Raw genomic sequence first — 22541 nt, forward strand, 5'->3', positions numbered from 1 at the left:
AGTGAGAGGAAGAGGAGGAGGAAGAAGAAGAGGAGGAAGAGGAGGACGAGGAAAAGGAGGAAAAGGAGGCTTAGGAGGAGGACGAAGAGGAATAGGAGGAGGAGGAGGCATGGGAGGAGGAGGAATAGGAGGAGGAATAAGAATTGTTTCTGGATCTGAGGTCAGACTATCAGACGGACTCTCCTCTACAGCAGCCTGGCACAGACTTTGCCAGGGAGGCTGAGAAGTCTGATTCCTCGGTAGTTGGTACACCCCCATGGAAACCACCCCCCATCTACCAGTACAGTGGTAGGAATCCCGGCTGCCACGCAGTGTTGCAGAAACATGTCTGCTGAGACTCCCACAGCATCCAGAAACTTGAGGTACTCAGGGCGGACTTCATCCACTCTTGGTGACTCAACACCAAGTCTCACCTCAATGATTTCAGCTTGGGTCCTCAGGACCCCTTGAAGAGACACCTAGAAGACGGACTACTCCACACTGCTCTTCGGTCTGTAGAATAAACCACAGTCAGAGACCTGTCCCCCACCCGAGGGTGAAGGGACACAACTCTTCTCCACTGGGGTGAACTCTGAACACTTGGGGGCTGAGCTGGGGACTCACAAGCAACGCCAGAATGGTAGAGAGTCTCTAGCCCATCTTGAGGGACTAAGTTTCAGAGCCCAGGCTGTGCATAGAGGTGAGCCCACCTATATTTAGCCACTACGCCTCGACCTCCTGCACAAGCACAGGTTCCTTCCCTCCCAGAGAAGTGTCCCAAGAGCCAAGTTCCGTAAACAGTTGAGGTTTCCGCCTTCAACTGCCACCCAGTCCACATTGCACCAGCCCTACAGGTGGTGGGCCCACGGGAGACCGATCCCATGTCGTTCCTTCAGGTTGGACCTGACCAGGGCCCCGTGGGAGGAGCCCCGGCCACCAGGCCTGGCTCCAGGGTGGGGCCTTGGTGACACCAATCCTGGCAACGCAACGGAATCATCTCAAAATAACATCAACCATAGACTGCTGGTGACCTTTGACCATGCCATCGTAGAAAGTGTACTAACATGCTGCAGACGCTCTTGGCTCAGCAGCTTTCCAGCGGGTCATCAACACCGCCCAAAAGATTGTTGGCTGCCCTCTCCCCACCCTGGAAACCTTCCACCTCCGTCCATACCTCTCTTGTGCCAGAACAGAGGGGCGGATGCATGCTGTTATTGCCCCGTTTTCTGGTTTACCACAAAAATCGTTTGCTAGCCTACAATTATTACAGAACTCAGTGCCATAAGTTCTAACGTGGAACAGGGGGCGGGAACACATGTCAGCGGTTTTGAAATCGCTGCATTGGCTCCCTTTGCATCTCAGGATGTGATATTATAATATTCTCTTTTGGAAATTTGCTCTACAGGAAAAATAGGACAAGAAAAAAAAAAAGAAATAACCAAAAGGGAGTCAGAGGAAGTAAAAACCTTATAAATAGCCCTGTTCCCTCTCCAAGTACAGGTTTAGGTACACATAAATACACAAACAACTACACATGTAGATAAACATACACACAGAAACAAACACACAAGGAAACATCCGACACACATTTGTCATGTATAAACACTCATTTGGTTCCATTTAAGTCTTATTTCCCAACACAACCAAGTGCACCCCCACAATATTTACATTTATATCACAGTTTATGGTTGGTATATGTACACATTTATCAAAAGGGCAGACATACTAAACAGAGTGAGACCATCATGTGGAAAACACACAATGATGTGTGTCTGTCACCACAATACTATTACCTCACTATCCTGTAAAATCTGTGAAGAGAAACAAAAGTTTGTGTTCACGGCATCCACTGAGTTTTTCTCTTCAACTCTGTCAGCAGTGTCACCTGTAACCCTAGTGCTATAGGCACTTTAACATTGGGAGTTGGGTCATCTAGACCCACTAGAACGAGCTCTGAACCTTTTTTCTTCAATGTTTTGTGATCTTCACTGGTGTCCATGGATTACATGAAATCTTTCCACCTTTATCCACCTTTGTCATGGTAGGGAGAACACCTCAATGGAAGGGGGGGGGGGGGTAATCTAAGACAGCACAAGGGTTACAGCCCGAGCAGAATTCTTTTGTAAATAGATCTCAATTTTTTTTCCAATTCTTTCTTGAAGACCTGAAAGGCCTGACTGTCTGAAAAGGAGAAACTGCTTTCTTATCAGAACTATTTAGCATCCAAAGTCCAAAATCTTCTTCCCACATCTTCATCCATCCAGTGCGATCAGATATTCACATCTGGAATACGGTAACAGGCAGTAAATGTGTGGGACCCCCATCAAGGTTTTTTTCAAACATGTTGGAAAATGGAGGAATGGCTGAATTCTTTATCATTCTCCCATTTGGAGAGGCAGTTTGTGGATTATTGTGAAGAAAAACGTTACATCAAAATACAGTCATGAAACAAACAGGAAGCACAGAGTTATGGACCATTTAATGATCTTCAGAAGTTAAACAACCATTTATGTTACACTTTAAAATGTCCTCATAGAGGAACAGCAAAATAAACTCAAAGTAAAAATTGATCAAAAGACATTTTTTATATTAATCACCATTTAAAGATTTTGTATGTATAAAAACTGATAAGTGCCTTCAACATAAACCATGGGAGTGACCCCCTCCAGTCATAAAGGATTCATGACAAACATGGTTTTACTTTCAGCATCGGTTTTCCTCCAAAAACACTCAACAAGAATAGAACGGGGAGGGGGGGGGGGGCATCAAAACATCCATTAGCGTCGTTTGACTCACATTCATGGCCTTTATGATCCCATCTTGCCTCTTCAGGTTCAACCTAAAGCATGTCGGCACCTCCCACACTCAGTGGCAGAAATGACTTCAATGTGGAATGATTTTCAGACAGCAGGGGGCAGTGCAGGACCGCCGGGGAGGCAGAACAAAGGACAGAAAATGCACAACTGTCAGTACAAAAAGGTCCTTTCAAACCAAAACATGTTCATTGTGTATAAACAAGTGAAGAGGACGGTGATGATGAAGAACGAACTGCCCTCTGGATGGCAAAATACAAAGTCATATAAGAAAATTGGTTCTGTTTAACACGTTAGTTCATGTTGCAAAAAAAAAAGCATTTTGGCACAAAATCCTTGTTTCTGTTTTGAATTTTTGCAAACATCCAAAGATCAATTGTGGAAAATAAATATGAAAGGAGAACAGGAGGGTCAGAAACTTAAAACACAAAAACAAGACTTTATGATGTGTCTGTTAAAATAATTCTCTTGGTCTCTCCATGTAGTTTGAGTCTTTAACTATTTACAATACTTACAGTTTGACCATTGTCTGCAATAGCTTTCAAAAAGATGCAAAAAAAATCCACAAATTAAATATCTTTCTATAGTCCCCTGTTGAGGCATTGAGTGTAAACTGTACAGCTTTAAAGATCCCATCACGCGTCCCTGGGGAAAGGACCAGAGTCGGAAACCAGGCTGAGGTTTGCTGATGACGGAGGAGAAAGCAACGAGAGTGCCAGGCGAAGACGTCCTTTCTGCTGGAATAATGGATCCCAGCGTACACACATCAACTTCTACTCAAACCTGTACAGAGTTTACAATAGTTCTCTCATAGAGTGCAATGAATTTTCACATCAACTTAAAAATATTACAATCTGATGGTAAGAAATATTCCAACAGAGCTCCATCTGCAGCCCAAATAATGCCATGACTTGTCCAACTGCTCCAAAACTGGCAAAAATAAACTCAAAACTTATCAATAATCCTCATTTCATCCTCCACTCAGTGCGTCTTCAAAAGATTCCTGGAATTCGTCGTCACTGGGGAATTTAAGGACTCGGTGACATGAAGAAGCACAAGAAATTACTTTAGTAAAAGTCAAACTCAGAAAAACATGAGGCAGTTCCAGTTTCTTAACTGGCTGAGTTCTGGCTGAGGGCTGGTGTTGGCGTAATCAGACAGAGGCAATAACGATCATGAGGTGGGGGGAAATGCTGGAGATGCTGTTGAGAAGGTCAGGGGCCAGACGGGAAAGGTGGCTCTCCGAAAATTCACAGGGCGGGAAAATCTGCACCACGTAGGCTGGCTGTAGGTTCGGAGAATGGACAAGAAAAGGGTCAAGTTTGCATGGTGGCACACAGCTCCAAACACTCGGGTCCATCTCCAGTCCTCCAGGGTCAGAGTCCTACCCCATCCGTTCAACTTCACAGCGGATCCAAGCGATCGGCAGCAGGAGCAACCTGAAAACAGCGAGCCTGCGGCCCTTGAGGACTGGAGTTGGACCCCCCTGGATAAAGAAAGACATTCTAAAGACCACAAACCTGATTGGAGCCAGGATTAGGTACGTTGATAATGCCAGCTGCCTGTTTGGCCTGAAGGTAGGTGATGAAGCCACTTTTCAAGGCCTGCGTTTGACTGAGGACATCTTCTTGATCTCGACCACAAGGCAGAGCCAGCAGCAAGCAGAAGTCATTTTCCACCTGTCACAAGTAAAGTGGTTGTGTTATTCATGCATCAAAATGTCCTAGAAACCCCTGGAAGAATCACAGCTGCAGGGCTTTCAGCAGTTCAGATACGTAAGCCACACATTTTTATTACCTATGCAGTTTGAAATATTTCAAAAGTCAGAAAATACATACAGTCATTCTACGTGTTACGCTGTCCAACTGGGAAACCTCAAGCCTCATCCTCTGGACGATGCGGAGAAGAGAACCCCCCTCCAAGGGCGGCAGGGAGCGCTGTGCCAGCAACGTGTTACCAGAAACAAAGTGCAGCTGGACAGCAGCCTGGTCATTCTTCAGTGCCAACAGGCCTTGCCATACGATAGGATATTTCTGCAGATGTGAGGGAAAGCGTGTGTAGTTAAACGGCTTTTGATCTGACAAGTACTGCTGTCCTGCCAGCCCACCGTCCTACCGTCAATAGCTGCACCATATCAGTAGACCGTTGTCCTGAATGTTCCACGTTTGCATCATGCCGCAGCTGTTTGAAACCTGACGGCAATGCTGTTGACGGAGGACCAAGGAGGACGGATGGGGGGCCCTTCTGCACAGACAGCTCTGGCTTATGAGTAAGACTCATGGGGGGTATCAGAGGAGAATGGTATGAAGGGGAGACCTTATCCACCGTCATTTGGGAGAGTTGGGACGGCTCTGAAGAGCTAGCATGGCAAAGATGAGCGTTCACCAGCTTGGTATCGCTTCCTCCCACAAGCAACTGCGAAGTTTGACCTCTGCTCCCTGGCTCTGGCTCTGGAGGCACCTGTTCCAGAAATTGAAAGCAAATTAGAAGATAAACTGAACATTTCTTGTATTTTTAGATACTTGGGTGTGTTTAGTTACCTGTGAGGATGTAATGCATTGGTTAGCAAGGCTGTGTCCTGGAAACTGGGAGGGGTATTTTCGCACATCTCGATATAATTGAAAGGAGGCTGAGCCGGAATGGATTCGCTGCACCCCATGAGGGTGAGGAGACACCATAACGGGGCTGGACACACAGACTCCGCGAATCCTACTGTCATTTGGACTCTGATGGGTTAGCCTTCCCTCTGCTGGTCTGAGAGGCCCTTTAGTTGAAAGCTCAACGCTTTTCCCTAACATAGGACTGGTCGAAGGCCCAGAGATATTGCTGGAAGATTTTGTTTCAGTGTCTGAGTTGCGTGACTGCCTGGTTTCCACAGCTGCCTGCTCTCCCCGCTTTTGGTGCATGAGCATGCGCTGGTGCATGTCTCTGTACTGATCCATGTGAAGGACAGCATGGAGTCTTCTGGGGTCACTAGGAATCATCATGACGTCTGACTGGATCTGGGGAGCTGAAGGTCTACTCAGAGCTTGATTTAAGTGTAGAGATTCTTCTTCTTTCACACTGTTGCTGCCAACACCCGACACTGATCCTTGGGGACTTGGATGGGTCTGCAACACCACATCGCGTATGACATTAGAATGGGACGTGCTTGAGCTTTGTGGAGGCCCTGCATGTGGGGAGGACATGGAGTCTCCACGCCTTCCGTAGTTTATTCCAGACAGAGTTGGATTGTTCATTCTGACCTCATGAGCAGTTGACTGAGAGACGTTGTGAGGCTGAATTATGACAGACGATTGCTCTGCATGTGAGTGATGGACACTGGAATGATATGATGACATTGGTGGAATACCATGACCAAGAACGACGGAAGTCCCAATGGGAGAGCTGCTTTGTGGACAAGCTTTGACAAAAGGTGAAGGGGAGTGGCCAGATGTTCTTGGAGACTGTGGTTCTTGCTTCAGAATTAGAGCTGATCGCTCATTTGTCATCCCAGGGCTTGGACTCATCCGAGCTCCAGACAGCGAAGAATGGTGTGGGCTCATGACTGGACTCAGACTGGACTGCTGTGAAACTTTGCTAATGTCCAACTTTTTAGCATGAGGGTCTGTTAATAGTCCTCTCTTGCCATGCTGCTGCTGAAACACCGCTTGGTTGTACATTAAGACTTGAGAAGAACTAACGGATGGTTGGAACATCTTCACCACACCCTGAGAGGAGGCGTGAAATGGAGCTTCAGATGTGTCACATGCATGATTCTCCTGCTTTGTACTGGAGATGACAGGTTGTGAGTTAAAAGAACTTCCTGGTAAAACTACCCCAGTGTGCCCATAACCTGCAGTAGAGACCTTTTGATTGGGCAACTGGGATAACGTAATAAGTGGGTCCTGCTTTATCTGAGATTTGGACACTGATTGCTGAAATTCTATGTCACCAGCACTGGCCTGAGGAATTTGACTTATTTTGGCTCTCAGCCTTTGAGGTCCTTCTGTTTTTTGACCAGAATAACTCAGAACAACAACTCCCTCGGATGTGTTGACCCGTAAGCCTGGACCAGAGCCTGCACGATAAGGAGAAGGTTCAACAACTGTGCGACGACTGTTACAGTCCTCTACTGCATCCATGCCATGGCAGCCAATGTTTTCATTGGAGTTTGACTGAAGTCTGTGTTTAGGACTTGTTAGGCTAATAGTTCGATGGCCTAACGAAATTCTAGGAGTTTCTTCCGTATCATAAGGTATTGGAATTCGACTAATTACTGAAGTGGTGGGAGAAAATTTCTGTTGCTGCCTCTTTTCTCCACAATTCTGTTGGGACTCTTTAAGTGGAGATGGTTTATGGTGTGCAGGCTGGGATGGCAGTGCCTGTCTTTCCTCAAGATGCAACGGTCTTAAACCCACTGAATCAGAAATATTTACCTTCTCCGACATCCTTATATGGTCTGACCGCCCAGATGAGACTATAGTGGAAGGTACAGAAGTGCTGTTGGGAGAAGACACATATTTAGGTTCCATTAGAATTTTTCTTAGGGTGCTAGAGCTAGAGTCTATGTCAGAAGCCTTTGTATCAGGGGGCAAAGGAGGGTTAGCTGAAGGGTTTCCCAGTGCGGTTGATGCGGGAGAGGAGGGAGTTACCACTGTGACGTGACACGAAGAAGCCACATGAATTCTGCTTTCTTCAGATCTCTGGGGCCAGTCTAATGACAGGGGCATTTTGGCAGGTCGTCCTGCGGGTGCAGTATGCTGGGAAACTGGCCGACAGTGAGCAGGGGTGAGAGACGGAAGGCATAGCTCTGCTGCTTGAACGGACGTTTTACAAGTGGAGATGCTGTTTGGGCCTGAATGGCAGGCAGATTCTTTCGGCACAGGCTGTTCAACCTCAGGCTGCTCAGCTTCTTTAGGCGTGTCCACAGCGATGGCACTGGTAACCTCATGTCTGCATGTTGCAACAGCAGTGACCACGGAAGTTGCTGTAGGCGCCCCAGCTATAACAATGGCTGCTTTTGAATTACCAGCCTCTGGATCCTCTGGAATTGATTCTGGCAATTTGAGTGCAGACGATACAGACAGGTTTTGCTTCTTGGATGCTTTCTCTTTTTTGCTAGCTGTACCTTTACAGTTTCTTGACTTCTTTGGGCTTTTGGCTCTAATTTTGCCAGTTTTTCTAGGGGTTTCAAGTTTAATTGTGTGATCGGCTGCCTTAGGTTCTTGGGCTTTTGGGCTTGGTGTGTGAGAACCGTCATCTAGGCTGCCTGCGAGAATGCTGTTGATAACCATATGTGTTTCAGGTTCCATGATCTCATTGGATGATGAGGAGGAGGATATCAATGACTCGGGGGTTGGAATGAGAGGGGTGTAAGGAGGAGGAGCACTGAAGCCCTCTGCATCTGCACAGGTTTCCTCAGCTGTAATTGAATCAATGGCAGCTGCAAGTTCAGTTTCACTTGCAGGGTTGGCTCGTTTCTGCTCCTCAACTTCAGCTGGTGGCTCCTCAGTGACAGGAAGCAATTCCGCCGATGGCTCGGCAGGTGGTTCCTTATAAGGTCGAGGAGGTTGGTCAGCTGTAAGTTTGGCAATATTTTCAACTGCTTGCTCCAATTCCATTTGTTGTGCCAGAAGAACAGCTGTTGGATCTGCAGGGAGTTCAGGTTCCAAAAGATTCTCTTTACTGTCCAGTGAAGTAGAGTCTTTGGACTCGTTTGGACAGTCTGTCATTTGCACAATCGTGTTTTCTTGAACTACTGTTTTGGTTTTACTAACTGCAGTAACTTCGAATGTCTTGGGCTCAGAATTGTCAGAACCAAGTAAACTCTTGACATCATCAACACTGACACGGATTTCTAGATTCTTTAAACTGTGCGGCTGGTCTTCAGGAAGCTGTTTGGTGTTCCGCTTCAGCCTTGGTGTTTTACTTTTGGCACTCTTTTCTGTTTGCTGTTTCGTTTCCAAGGTTCCCATTTCTTTTAAACTGGTTTCAGCAAATTTTGTGTCACCACTGTCTTTCACATTTTTATCATGTCTGTTTGCTGGCAGGATTACATTTTCCAATTGATCTGAAATGTTCCCAAACAGGTCAGTATCCGTTTGAAGGTGAAGCTCTGCATCAGCCTTACAAGTCACGTCCATTTGTTCGGCCAACAACAACTTATTCCCAGAGAATTTCTCTGGTTTTCCACTTTTTTTGTTGACTGGAGCAGTTAGAGGAAGTGTCGTTTGTTGCCATTTTTGTGTGCGAGGTGAACGCCATCCCTCAGTAGCCTTAACAATTTCTGCAGTATTGGATATCTCCTTGCTGTCTGGATCAGTTTCTACCATTTTCTTTGGATCCCCTTTTGAAGGAGATCTGTCTTCAATTCGCTTGACACCTCTCTTCGGCGGCCGTCCCCGCCTGGCGGTAGTGGAGACTTGAACATCTTGCTGCGTGGGTTCCTTCTCGACAGCTCGCTTACGCATGGAGCGGGGTGACGTGGGTTCCTTCTCGACAGCTCGCTTACGCATGGAGCGGGGTGACTCTAAAAGTTCTTTGCCGGCTTGTTCATCTTCATGCAGAGTTGCGTAAACTGACCTCACGTTCCTTCGTCGTGTTCTTCCATGAATCAAGCTTGATTCCAGGTTCTGCTCCAAATCAGATGCATGTACCAGGGACTTAGATGTGGCTTTAGGCTCTGATTTAATTTTACAAGCTTCTGCTTGAGGATATGAGGTCCTTTTGAGTTTTTCCTTGTCTATACGTTCGCTTTTTCGTGTCACAGGTTTTTCCGCTTGAGTTGATTGTGGTAACACGGATGGGGGTTTTGCCCTTTTCCCTTTAGGTTGTCTGCGATTTGGCAATGGTTTGGTCTCTGGCTCTAGTTCTGGCATGTGAGGATCAGTTTCTACATCAGACTTTGGAGCCTCTTCAAAGTGCTTTGCTTCCTGTTTTCCAGTTTCAGACTCTAATTTTGCATTCTCCTTTTCAGGGGCTCTTAGGGAGGCACCAGGCGTGGGAGACTTGTCTTCGACAACAGGGTTAGGCTCCACCACCAAATTATCACTGAAGTTGATTTTAGGCTCCACTGACTCAGCTTTTACTTCAAAGTTATTTTCTGGCTCTGAATTTTTAAATTCAGAAGAAATGTTTAGTTTAATATCTTCTGATATTTTTTCTTCCCTTGGAATAGACGAAGAACTCTCTGGAATTGGATGCATTTTTTCTTCTTTGCCACAAAGTTCTTCCTGATCTTGGGATGAAGATGAAATGTCTTTCAGTTCTGGAACAGAAGTGTCTTTGGGAGAATGAGCCTGTTGCCAAACTGCAGACAGCGCCGTGGGGCAAGCTGGTTTTTCATTGGCTTTCAGTGGTGGCTCAGATTCCTTATCAGACAAGTCAAGGTCGCTACTTTGAACAGCATATCTCCTGATTTCCTCCACACCTGAGTCACTCTCCACATCAAGATGAGTGTTCTCTTTGCCTTTATGCTGCTGAAGTTCCAAAAACCGACTATGGAAAAGTACTATTGGTTCTTGTGAGACATTAGCTTCTGCAAATTCAGTGTGTGCCTCTGCGTCACCAGTCTTAAAGCAAGGCTTCAGACTTTCAGTTTCCATAACTTGATCTTTACGTTCAAGACGTTGTAGACGCCGGGAATCCTGTTCGAAGATTGAGCTGTGCAGAAAACGAGAGGCAAACAAATCCTGGCGCTCTTGGTCTTGTGGCTTAAGCTCCTCCTTTTTATTGTTTAGCTTTTCACCAGAATCGGCTCTAATCTTTTTCTTTTTCATGTACCATGAAGGAATGGGCCGAGGTGCTAGCTCTGCCTTGTCCTTGTTCGAACAGCTGTGGGAGGCTGGAAAGCGTGAGGGAAGAAAGGACCAATTGTCCTCCCTTGAGGAATACAAAGTCTTGGCTCTGTCCAGGAGAGCTTTTGTATCAGGAGTGATGGTTTTATCTAATGCAAAGGAGTAAAATTTATTTTTCTCCAGGGAGCTTGGAAGCTTAATGTCTGCCCTCCTTTTGTTAGCACCTCTAAGGATATATGATAAAGAGCTCCTACACTTTGGAGAGTTGAATTTGTTTTTTCCATCATCATCATCATCTGAATCCGACTGTACTTCTCCAGGTTCCAGATCCTGGCTAAGGCATTTGTGGATGCTCTCTCGTTTAGAAGTGTCCCCTGATGACGTCACTTCCATTCTTAGGGAATCAGACTTTACACGTCTTTCCCAGTGACGCAAGAAGTCATCGTCACTCCTCAGCAAAGTTGTTTTCAGCTTTGGGGTCACATTATTAGAAGACTGAAAATGTCTCAAACTTTTGTTCAGCAGTTCTGGCTGTGTGGATGCATCATCTGTTGATGGGGAGGATTTTCTTTCCTTCTTTGTGACCGACAAAGAAATCTGGGCAGCGTCATCTTCCTCATTCTCTGAAAGGTGATTAGCTACAACATAAGACGGCATTTGGCACACATCATTCAAATTTGAAGTTGAGAAATCGGACTCTGGTTTTACTTTCAGGATATCAAAGGAATCTTGATGTTTCTTTCTTTTAACACATGGCAGGTCATCCCTGGCTGCATCCTGGATGGATTTTCCAATTTCAAATGTGATATAATTTTTTTCAAACTGGCACGAATCACTGTTTGGTGATTTTTCAAGCTTGAGTGACTTGTCAGGATTGCCAAGCTTGAATCTGTGCCAGTCATTTTGTTTCATGAGGAAATCTGTCTGTTCCATGCTCAGGAAAAGATTGTCTCCATCTACGTCTCTCCACCGCGTTGTCCTGTCTCCATTTTCAGCCCCAAACTGCTTTTGCTGGACTGATTCCTGTGAACAGCAGTCACCAGTTGTCTTTGTGGGGGTGGAGCCAGAGTCCCTTTTTGAGCTCTCTACGTCCATGTGGAGGAGGGGGCAGTCCGTCTGCTCTGTGCAGTCTTCAAGAGGTTCCCTGAGCTGAGACTGCTCCAGAGGACGCCTGATGGGGTCACTCTCACTGTCTGCTCCTTCTTCAGGACTGCTTGCTAAAACCATTTGAGTGCATTTATCTGTGCTGTGTTCCTTTTTGCGTAGCCCTTGTGCACTGTTCCACAGCTTACAAACCCTATGTCTGCTATTTTCCTGTTCGCCGCTTCTTCTCTGTCGATCAGTTCTTCCTGTCTCTTCAAAACGCCTTTTCCTTACAGCTAAACGGCTGATATCCGCAGATATTTTACTTTCAAATCCTATTTCAGATTTACTGTATTTTTTTGACTTAATCTTACCCTCCTTTTCCGAAACCTCTGCAGAGCTGTGCATAGTTTTAACTCTGGGAATTCTCCCGTGTTTGGAAGTATCTAGTTTTGACGGCTCGGGTCTGAATGGAGGACTTTGATCAGCTGTAGGTGAAACCAGCCGGAGACTGTCCATGCCACCACGCTGGATTTGTTTGTCTTGGACAGAATGACCAATCAGTTTGCCTTCTTTTTCCTTGACACGTGTTAGCTGCACAACACAAGGCAGAAGGTCTAACCTTCCTCTGCTGGAGCTTTCTTTGGGGCTTTTGCTGGTCTTACTTCTTGGAACAGACTCTGGGCTGACTTCTCTTTCAAGTTCGGATTCTGTCTCACTTTTTAGAGCAACGGGCGATGTGACTTTGAGCTTTTTAAGCCTCTGTTTTTCAGCTTTTTCTTTGTCCCCTCTATCTTTTCGTCCCATTTTTTTCTCTTTTTCTGTAAAATTTCCTCGTTCGGTTTCAAACATCCGATCCCTTTCCAGTTTCTCCGTTTTGCTATGCTTTTCGGAGCGAGCCTTCTCCGCTTTCTCAAATCTGGGAGGAGATATTGAACTGCAGCTGCCACTATGTTCAGACGATCGGCAACAAATTCGTCTGTCAGAATCGCTTGGCACCCTCTCAGGGATGGAAGTGGATTCTGTGGGGCTGGCAGGACGGCGAGTGGCAATGTGGGACGGGCTTTGACTACGCTCAATGGTCCTTCTTCCATGATCTCGGCTACGATCGGTTTCAAAGCGCTCTCTTTCTCTTTCACGCTCTCGCTGCAAATAGCTGTATTTGCGGATGTCCTGTTCGTAAGGGTCCGCTCTGTATTCTCGATATTCACGAGGGTCTTCAAAGTACTGCGAGTCATAGTAATCTCCCTGGTAAGGATCCCATTCAGTGTAGAACTCCCGACTTCTTGTAGGATATTTTCGTCGCAGATCATCACTGTATGTTCCGGGAGTTCGTATGTTCTCATAATATTGTCTTTCAGTTTGAAACTCGTATTGGGATCGCCGATCATCCCTGCAAAAAATTGGAATGAAAGAATTGACATTTTTTGTCCATTTTTCAAACAATAATGTAGAAGTCAGCATCGGATCAGCTGCTTGCTCTTACAGGGAGGAAAATACAGCACCAACCTTCTCTCAGAGATGACATCATAAAAGTCTCGTATATCCTGCCCAGATGCCTGCATTGAGCGATAGAAAGCCATCTGACTCTCCTGATTGGCAAAGTCCACCTGGAGAAAAAAAGAAAGTTCATTATCAGTCACTGAGATCATGGATCATAGTCGGGAAATGTTTCCCTTGCCTTAATTTTACTGCCACTGAGCTTCCATCCCTTTGTGTCTTTGACTGCAGCCTGTGCATACTCAATGTTGTTGTAGAGAATGAGGGCCATTCCCTTCATCCTGTCCAGTACGACCTTTCAGGAATAGAGGAGCGTTAGGGCGAGTGCACAGACAGGAGACCAACAGCTATGTAGGGAAGGAAAAACAACATGCTCACCTTGACAACATGTCCGTAGCGGCAAAAATGACGGGTGAGAAACTGTTCGGTTGTGTTTGACGCCAGTCCATCCAACCAAACGCATGTCGTTGGCATACTTTTTCCAAAGCCAAGCTTTAAAAAAAAAACACAATTTATTGTATTATTTCAATTCACATGGACAATGTTTCAAATGAAAAATTAGGTTTCACCTTCAGTCTGTTGTTGCCCAGATACTCGCCATCCATCTTCTTTATGGCCTTACAGACACTGGCAATGTCACAGTATTGTAGAAAGGCGTACTGTGGGGCTCCATTTACTTTCTTTATGTCAATATCCTACAGAAACAATAAAACAAATCATGTTAGTAAAGAAGGCTCATTTTTAGAAGTGTGGCCAACACAACAGAATGTTTGACCAAGTAAGCATCTAAACGTACCACAATCTCTCCAAATCTCTGAAAGATGTTTAGCAGGTCATGGTAGGTGGTGGTCTTCTCCAGATTTCCAATGAATAAAGTTCGTGTGGCCTTCGGATGGAACTCGTCAATCCTCTCATCCAATGGTCTAAACTCATTCTCACTTTCTGTTTCTAACAGGTGCAGATTATGAGCAACTGACTTTGCAGATATGAACTGTACCACCGCCACCCCCTGAACTTACCTGGACCGTTCCAGGCCGTCACATCGATTTGCATGCCAAAGAAAAGCTTCCCCTTGGACGCTCCCAGAGCTTTCTCCTGATCTTCTTGTTGACGGAAAAAGACAAGTCCATAGCGCTCCTCTGAAGCTCCGTGGATTTGAACAGATGTCACTTTTCCGTGTTTTTTGAATTCATGAAACAAACCGTCCTTTAGGCTCGTATCTGTGCAAAGCAAAAATGAAGTTGTGACTAAATGGCGGCTCATATTTCATAAAAACGATTGCCACGAAAACGACTCCAGCTTTTTTAGTACGTAGAGATCGTACTGCTGCTGAACCCCTCATGCTTTGAAAACGGGGTCAGCTGTGCAGACGGTGTTTCTATCATTACTCTGCACAAACTGTTGGACATTGGAACAGGTTGCAGCCTGTTGTGCTGGGCAAGGCTTCAAAGCTGATTATCGTTCTGAGTACATGATGGTGAGATTTTGACCTTTACCCTTTTTGCCCACTTTAGACCAAACACACAGATATTGATGCTGTAAGACGGTTTGACTCGAGGGATGCGTCATAAATTAGTTACAATGACCGTTCAACTTCTTTGTGTAGTCTCAGTGCAAAGCTTGAGTGGTCAGCCTCTGACTAGAAGGTTGTAGGTTCAGTTCTCGCGGTTTCTACCCAAATGTGTCGGATACTGATAGGACAGTACGAACTGTCCTTCACCATAAGTTAAGTAAGAGAGTAATCTAACTTATTATTTAAATCCTCACTACAATGCAGTCATAGTTATTTAGTAAAAGTTGTGGCGTGCATTTGCAGTCATGATTGGTTAAAAGTCAAGTGGGCAGGTGCATGCGGATGTTTTCTCCAAGCTCATTAAAACAACAGGAAGTAGCAGTAATGGTGAATCTGCCAGTAAAGGCAGGAAATATCAACACTATTTTATTTATTTGATGCAAAATGTAAAAAAATGTGTGTTGTCATCCATCCATCCATCCATCTTCCTTCGCTTATCTGGGACCGGGTCGTGGGACAGCAGTCTAAGCAGAGATGCCCAGACTTTCCTCGCCCCAGCCACTTCCTCCAGCTCCTCTGGGGGGACCCCGAGGCGTTCCCAGGCCAGCAGAGAGACGTAGTCTCTCCAGCGTGTCCTGGGTCTTCCCTGACCGACACACACATTCAGACACATACATTCACACACACATTCACACACACATTCACACACACACACATTCAGACACACACATTCACACACACATTCACACACACACATTCAGACACACACATTCACACACACACACATTCAGACACACACATTCACACACACATTCACACACACACATTCAGACACACCCATTCACACACACACTCACACACACATTCAGACACACACATTCACACACACATTCACACACAGACACACACACTCACACACACACATTCAGACACACACATTCACACACACATTCACACACACATTCAGACACAAACATTCACACACACACCCCGACACACACCTTCACACACACACATTCAGACACACATTCACACACACACATTCAGACACACACATTCAGACACAAACATTCACACACACATTCATACACACACATTCACACACACACATTCAGACACACACATTCACACACACATTCACACACATTCAGACACACACATTCACACACACATTCAGACACACACCCTCACACACACACATTCACACACACACATTCAGACACACCCATTCACACACACACTCACACACACATTCAGACACACACATTCACACACACATTCACACACACACACAGACACACCCACTCACACACACACATTCAGACACACACATTCACACACACATTCACACACACATTCAGACACACACATTTACACACACATTCACACACACACATTCAGACACACACATTCACACACACACATTCAGACACACACACTCACACACACACATTCAGACACACACATTCAGACACACACACTCACACACACACATTCAGACACACACATTCACACACACATTCACACACACACATTCAGACACACACACTCACACACACACATTCACACACACACATTCAGACACACACACTCACACACACACATTCAGACACACACATTCACACACACATTCACACACACACATTCACATATTTCTTCCCAAGGCAATAACAGCCCTCAACTCTAAAATGCACAGATAAAATCTGCAACAGCACATTCCAATGTATATGTTTATATATTTGTATATATATATATATATGCTTATTTAAGTATTTAACCTGTGTTAAAGTGTCAACACTTGCCTGCCTGCATTTCTTCTAAGCTATGTTGTGGAAGACGTGCTCCACTGTTGAGTCATACAGAGTTCATTTTATTCTTCTTTTTCTTGCTGCACTTTAATTCTAAATGACTGTGTGTTAAAGTTCAGATTAGGGTGCAACAGAAGATTACTAAGTGCAGACGAGATCATTTTACTTTCATTCCTTCCTGACTAACCGTGATTGGAACCATTTTATTCATTTAAACTAAAATGACAAGACTTGATACATGTTGATTCTTTACATATGGACACAAGCTGATGAAGCAGCTTTAAAAGCACCGTGCCGAACTCCAGGCCTCAGGAAGGGGGCTTTGCTGAAACCTCTCTGTCCGTTTGCTGGCTATGCCGGCACCCGGGCGGCTGGCTGGCAGCAGACAGAGCGCCGCTGCGGGACGGAAAGGCAGCCAGCTCGGGCCTCCTAAATCTTATGATATTATTCTTCTTTTCATCAAGACTATTATAAAAAGATCCTCTAGTTTGAGTCTTGTTTCTATTTTTCCCTCTTGAGCTAATGTGGGTCTCAGAGACACAGAAGCAGAAAGAATGAATGATGTCATGAACCAGACATGGAGACGTAGTTACTGATGCTTTTGTAGAACTTTTTAAAAGAAATCAATCTGATCTCTAAACATCCTCCGTGTCTTCCATGCATTGTAATGAGACACACACAGACAGAAATATGAAGGTATCTGCTGTAAATCTAAATACTGCTCACATCCGTGTTTATGAAGGACTTATGGTGTGAGTTGGTTTGTGTTTATTCACATAATTATGGTTTAATGGAAACAGTGAAGTTGTGTTTTTTCTGGAATGTCGGTAGTTTTTTGCATTTGTGTCATGGAAACCCCGCTCTCCCATTCTACAGTCAATAACGCGGCGCAGGAGAATTGTACACGGCGTTGAGAGAGAACCTTCCCAACGGTGAGTTTGCATTTGTTAACCTGTATTCCTACTTTGTTATAGTTTTTCCCTCCTGGTTCATCCGTGTGGAGCTGGAGACACACGGGAACATTGAACGCTCAAAAAAGAACGTCACAATAAGAAGGAGAGGGCTTTCATGGGTGAAGTCTGCTGCCATTGGCTACCCAAAAACTGTCAATCAAACGCCTTAGACATTCGTCGTCAGACCCACATGCTTTTACTGAGGCATCTGATTGGTCAGTTAATAACTTATATAACATGCCATAAAGAAAAACTATCTTTAAAAACATGAGGACTAGAAGGAAGAAGTTAGGAAGAAGGTATCAGATCCAGAACGGTTCTTCTGACCCACAGAACGAGTACAACCTGTCTGCTTCTCTATAGAAGTCGGGACAGCTGCCTATCACACGTTTCCTCCTGTGTCTGTCAGCGTTTGCCGCTGCTTTTCCCTTTTCTTTTGCAGGTCAGATCTCTGAGATTAGATAGCTGAGGTTTGTTTGTTGTTTGGACAGCTTTGCATACTTCTTTTGACACTCCATATATGCTTAAGATACCGTTCACATTTATTTATCTCACATTTATTTTCATATTATTCTGAGCGAATTACCTGTGGAGCGCACAGGAAGATTCTGGACCTTGATGCCAAAGCTTTTCCGTGGTTCATCCTTGTCCAGTGAGATTAAAGGAAGAGCTGAGGGTGCTGGGACGGCTGCAGACTGCACTGACCGCGCTGGAGAGTCATCACTTGAGCTGGAACTGGAATCACTGGAACACAGAAAAGAAAAGATCCCACTTTTTGTAGAGGCTGGGAAGAAAATGCTGTTTCCAAAGAACTCTTAAATTTTTAAGAAAAAATGAAAAAGTGTGCGACAGACTGGCGACCTGTCCAGGATGCCCCCCTCCCCACCTTCACACACAAGTGGGCGGGAAAGGCTCCAGAAGCCCCGTGACCCCGAAAGAGAACAAAACGGGTTTAGAAGATGAATGAATGAAAATGTCTAAGGCCATTAAAAAGACACAATGTGATTTTGTGAACATATATTTAAATGTCCAAATGTGCTCGTTCTCAGATTGTGTAAAGTTACACAAATAAAAACTGATGATGCAAACAGGAATAATTATAATTAAAGCCGGGAGCGGCGCTGAATGACCTGCCGGCGCTACCTGCCCCCCCGTCTTCACAGCCTTGATAGAAATCTCACTGAGAGGGGGGGGGGGGGTGACTAATTGATGTAAAAAAAAAATTTTTTTCCAAATGGCAGCTTTTCTGTTGGCTTCATCTCCATGGCAACTATGCTACTTTTTGGTTGTCTGGGGATACCGAACAGAGTGTGAGTTTCATAAAAATTGACAAAAGTAAACCTTTGGATTTCCTTGGCAACAGAGGTTTATTGCTAACCACGCCCACATTCCTAACATGTTTATATCCTGTGTAGCCAGGGATCCATGCATTACAGTTTTTACAATATTCCGTAAACAAATGTTCAAGTAACAGGAGAATGTCCCTTTTGCGAGCTCACCATGCCAACACAATTAATAATTTTACAACTTCTAATTTCACATTTTTTTTCCCACCATAGCTTCCCAATGATGTCCAAGAAATTAGGAGACGATGAGTGAAGGTCCCTATAGGACAAACTTTAATTTGTAGCTGGTACTAAAGGGGTTTTTCAAGTTCAAGATGGCGGCCTCTTCTAGAGGTCAGAGGTCGACAAAACTTCTCTGTTGGCTGTTGACTCGAGCTGGCTGCATGTGGTGGAAACAGTTTTCTTTTCCTTTATTGTTGAAAAACATGAAAACTTCCCAATTTGCCACAAAATGGCCTCCAAGCCATTGGCGGTGTGACCATCCCATAATAATTACAAAACTTCCTTTGTCTGTGAAGCCTCTCATTCATCCAGGTTGCTTCCATCATAGTGGTAGGTTTAGGGCTGTCATCTGGACTCAGCTTTCTGTACTGGAATGGTCAAAGCCTCTGGGGTAAGAGGTGAAACGTCCAGATGACGGCCTCTAAACCTACTTCTATGAAAACTTCCTTTGGATATCCCCAACACGTGTTTTGGTTAGTGAATTTTGAGATGTATTTTTGGCTTCATTAGCGGTTTTCGCCCCATTTATTGTTTAACGTTTCAATGATGATGTCTTCGCTTTGAAAGGGGGTGGGGGGGTTGCTGACAATGTTCAGCAGGTACTAGGCGTGTGCATATTTTGATGAGTTTTCCCGCATGTCAAATTTTAGCTTACAGGCGGAGAAAGAAAGAAGAAAAGAAAAAATTCCAATTAGTCGTCTTTGCTAATGAAACAGGGACTGTGTGTATTTTGTCTTCTCCTTCACACTGCTCATGTCTGTCCTTTCCTCTTTTTAGAGCTTTTTTGTACATTTGTCGTTTTTCTCGTTCGCTCCTTGCAGTTAGTCACTGCTGCGGCCCATAATTCAAGGACCTATGTCCTTCCTCACTTTTATCAGCAGTATTTTGGTGCGTTCACACATTTCTGAGCATTCCTCTGAAACCCTGCTCTCTAAGGACCGGCCCCTCCCAATCCACGAAAACGAGAGGGACCTCACAGTGTGATGTCACAAAGTGAGGACCCGCCCCTTCCAGGAAGAGCAACAGAAAGCTTTGAGGCAGACTGAGACCACAGACTTCGCCTTGGGCGGGAGAAAGAGAGAGAGAGTAATCAATACTGACAGAGAGATTTGGCGTCCACAAGAGAAGTTCAGTTTATTGTTTTTTTTATATTTGAGGAAAGTTAAGGTGAACCAGAGCAGAGCCTTGGAGCACTCCTGCAGTCACCGGCGACAGTGAGATGGAAACATTTGGAGGTGGGTAGACGAAGAACAATGGGCAGATGTGATCAAAAAGCTGTAGGGGGTGATTGTGGACTTTAGTTTGTGTTTTCAGTGATATGTCAGGTTTTGGTCACATTCTGTATGAGTTGCACCAGGTTCAGGTTGATGGTCCCCTCAGCGTATGAAGTGCCTGTTTTTCAGTTCTTGGTGGTCAGTTTTTTCTGTCACCCTTGTTTTTTGTCATTTTAAAGTTCATTCATTCAAGTTTTTAGTTCCCGCCACAAAGCTGGGTGTCCTTCCCCTCAGATTCCGGCCAAACACAGTAAAGACGACGGACGAGGACAGAAGGAGGAGTACTGTCCAACACTGAGGTGAAGATGGACGCCGTGGAGAGGAAAGCAGAAGGTTGGTGGTGCTTTTGGTGCTGAGGTGAGTGAGGGGTGGGGTTAAATATTCAGCAAGGGCGGAGACATATGCAACTGTTTTTTTCAAGAATTAAAGAAAAAAAGAAAGAAGAATAAATAATAAATCAGTGGGATCAGAACTAAAGGAAAGTTTAATAAATAAAATGATAAATATTAATCAGAAAACATCCAGAAATACGGTTTAATTCATCTGATTTGGTTTGAATTAATCAGGGTTTTTGCAGAGCTGTTATTTGATATGAAGAGATGCTTTTAACATCTTTGATGCTTTCGACTGAATGAATGAAGCTTAGCCTCAGTCTGAAAACAGAAGGCGTTGTTTTAACGAGGAAACTCCGCCTCCTAACTGGTCCCTGTCCATCTCAGCTCTCCAGGCTGTTTGTTTCCTTCTTCTCACTTTCTCCTCCCAGAGCCAGACACTCCGTAAGGGCTGCTGCCGGAGCCGGGCCTGTGGGAGTGGGCACGCAGCCAGCGCCGGCCAGAAATTTCCAGTTCCAACTGGATCTCACGAGGGGGGGGTGTAGCCCACACACAGAGGTAGGTGGTGAGAAAAACAGCAGCATCTCCTGACATTCCCCCCACAGCCCTCTCTGATGCCGCCGCTGCGCCGTTCAGGGTCAATCCCAAACGCCTGGAGATGAAACCTGAGAAGGAAGTCCCCGAGGAAAATCCCGACATCTAAAACGCTCCCATGATCAACTCCATTTCTACGAGTTTAAAAGAGGAAAAAGCTCCTCCTGAAAGAAACACTCAGCAGGTCAGCTGATTGTTGATTCATCAGAATATCACCACCAAACTACTGTATGGATCTCAGAACGGAAATTCACAATCTGATTGATTTTACCTTTCCTGAGATCACACGCCAGAGACACGTGGCCTCATCAGAACACACAAGAACAGAATCTGTTAGATACAAACCTGGGAAGGTGGCATTCTGGTTCACAATCATGCTTTTTCCTGCATTTAATGTAACGTCATTATCAAGTCCGTAAGCTGAACAGACATTTAGCAACTGTCGAAGACCAGCAGTGCTTGGACGGAACACAACTATGTCATCAGCATACATTAAATGATTGATAATGAGATCACACACAGCCCATATGACAGGCTTTCAGTTTGAAAGACATTCATCCAACCAAGTTCAAACGGCTGGGTAGCTCGGTTGGCAAGGTGAGAGACGCAGGAATCCAGGGTTCGATTCCTGGCGTGGAATGAACAATAATAATGGGGAAATTGCCGTATCAATGGCGAGCAATTAACATCACCCAGTGAGGCCCCTTGGGCAAGACCCTTAACGCTACTGCCTCCTGAGCGCGGCTCGGCTGCAGCTCACCGCTCCCCCAGGGGATGGGTCAAATGCGAAGAACAAATTTCCCATTGTGGGATAAATACAGTATAATAAAATAAAATAAAAATAAAATAAATAAATAAAGAGAATAGGAGGAAGAATCCCCACCCCCCACCATCTCACACCAGGCTGGTGTTAAATGTCTCAACCTGTGCAGATAAATGCCGAACATAACACATTTAGGCACACCTATCTGCCAATTTGCTAAATAATTTCCACTGAGGTCCTATGTAAAGTGCTTTAGAAGCATCTTAAAAACACAAAAAGCAGAAGAATTTAGATTGTTGTGTTTATCTCTTTAAGAGCATATTTTCACATGTGAGTACCAAACTCTTCTTTAAACTCAAACGGATAATCTGTCATTTTTACAAACTGATCTGATCCAGCAGGATTACCGTAATTTCCGGATTATAAACCGCTACTTTTTTTCCTGCGCCTACAGCCCTGCGGCTTATTCAGTGACACGGCTAATTTATGGATTTAATTGGCGGCCGCCATGTACGTATTTTCTAACGCAGTGAATGGTTTGAATTCTCCATCTAACACCAAGCACAAGTCATTTATTTTTCAA

The 22541-nt window shown here is 44.9% G+C and overlaps 1 protein-coding gene across 1 annotated transcript; it reads right to left on the reverse strand.

Annotated features, from left to right (window-relative positions):
* Positions 1-2439: 2439 nt before the first annotated feature.
* LOC101159000 (msx2-interacting protein-like) lies at positions 2440-21571 on the reverse strand. The gene is made up of 14 exons (XM_023957126.1): positions 21541-21571; positions 21020-21266; positions 18014-18171; positions 14173-14373; positions 13950-14101; positions 13723-13848; positions 13532-13645; positions 13335-13448; positions 13163-13263; positions 5333-13046; positions 4908-5252; positions 4631-4825; positions 4313-4471; positions 2440-4077 (listed from the first exon to the last, which is right to left on the reverse strand). Exons 1-14 carry the CDS (start codon positions 21569-21571, stop codon positions 3946-3948), a joined length of 9789 nt encoding a protein of 3262 aa, XP_023812894.1. The 3' UTR covers positions 2440-3945.
* Positions 21572-22541: the final 970 nt, after the last annotated feature.

This window comes from Oryzias latipes, chromosome 7 (assembly GCF_002234675.1).
Source record: "Oryzias latipes chromosome 7, ASM223467v1".
Lineage (NCBI taxonomy): Eukaryota > Metazoa > Chordata > Actinopteri > Beloniformes > Adrianichthyidae > Oryzias > Oryzias latipes.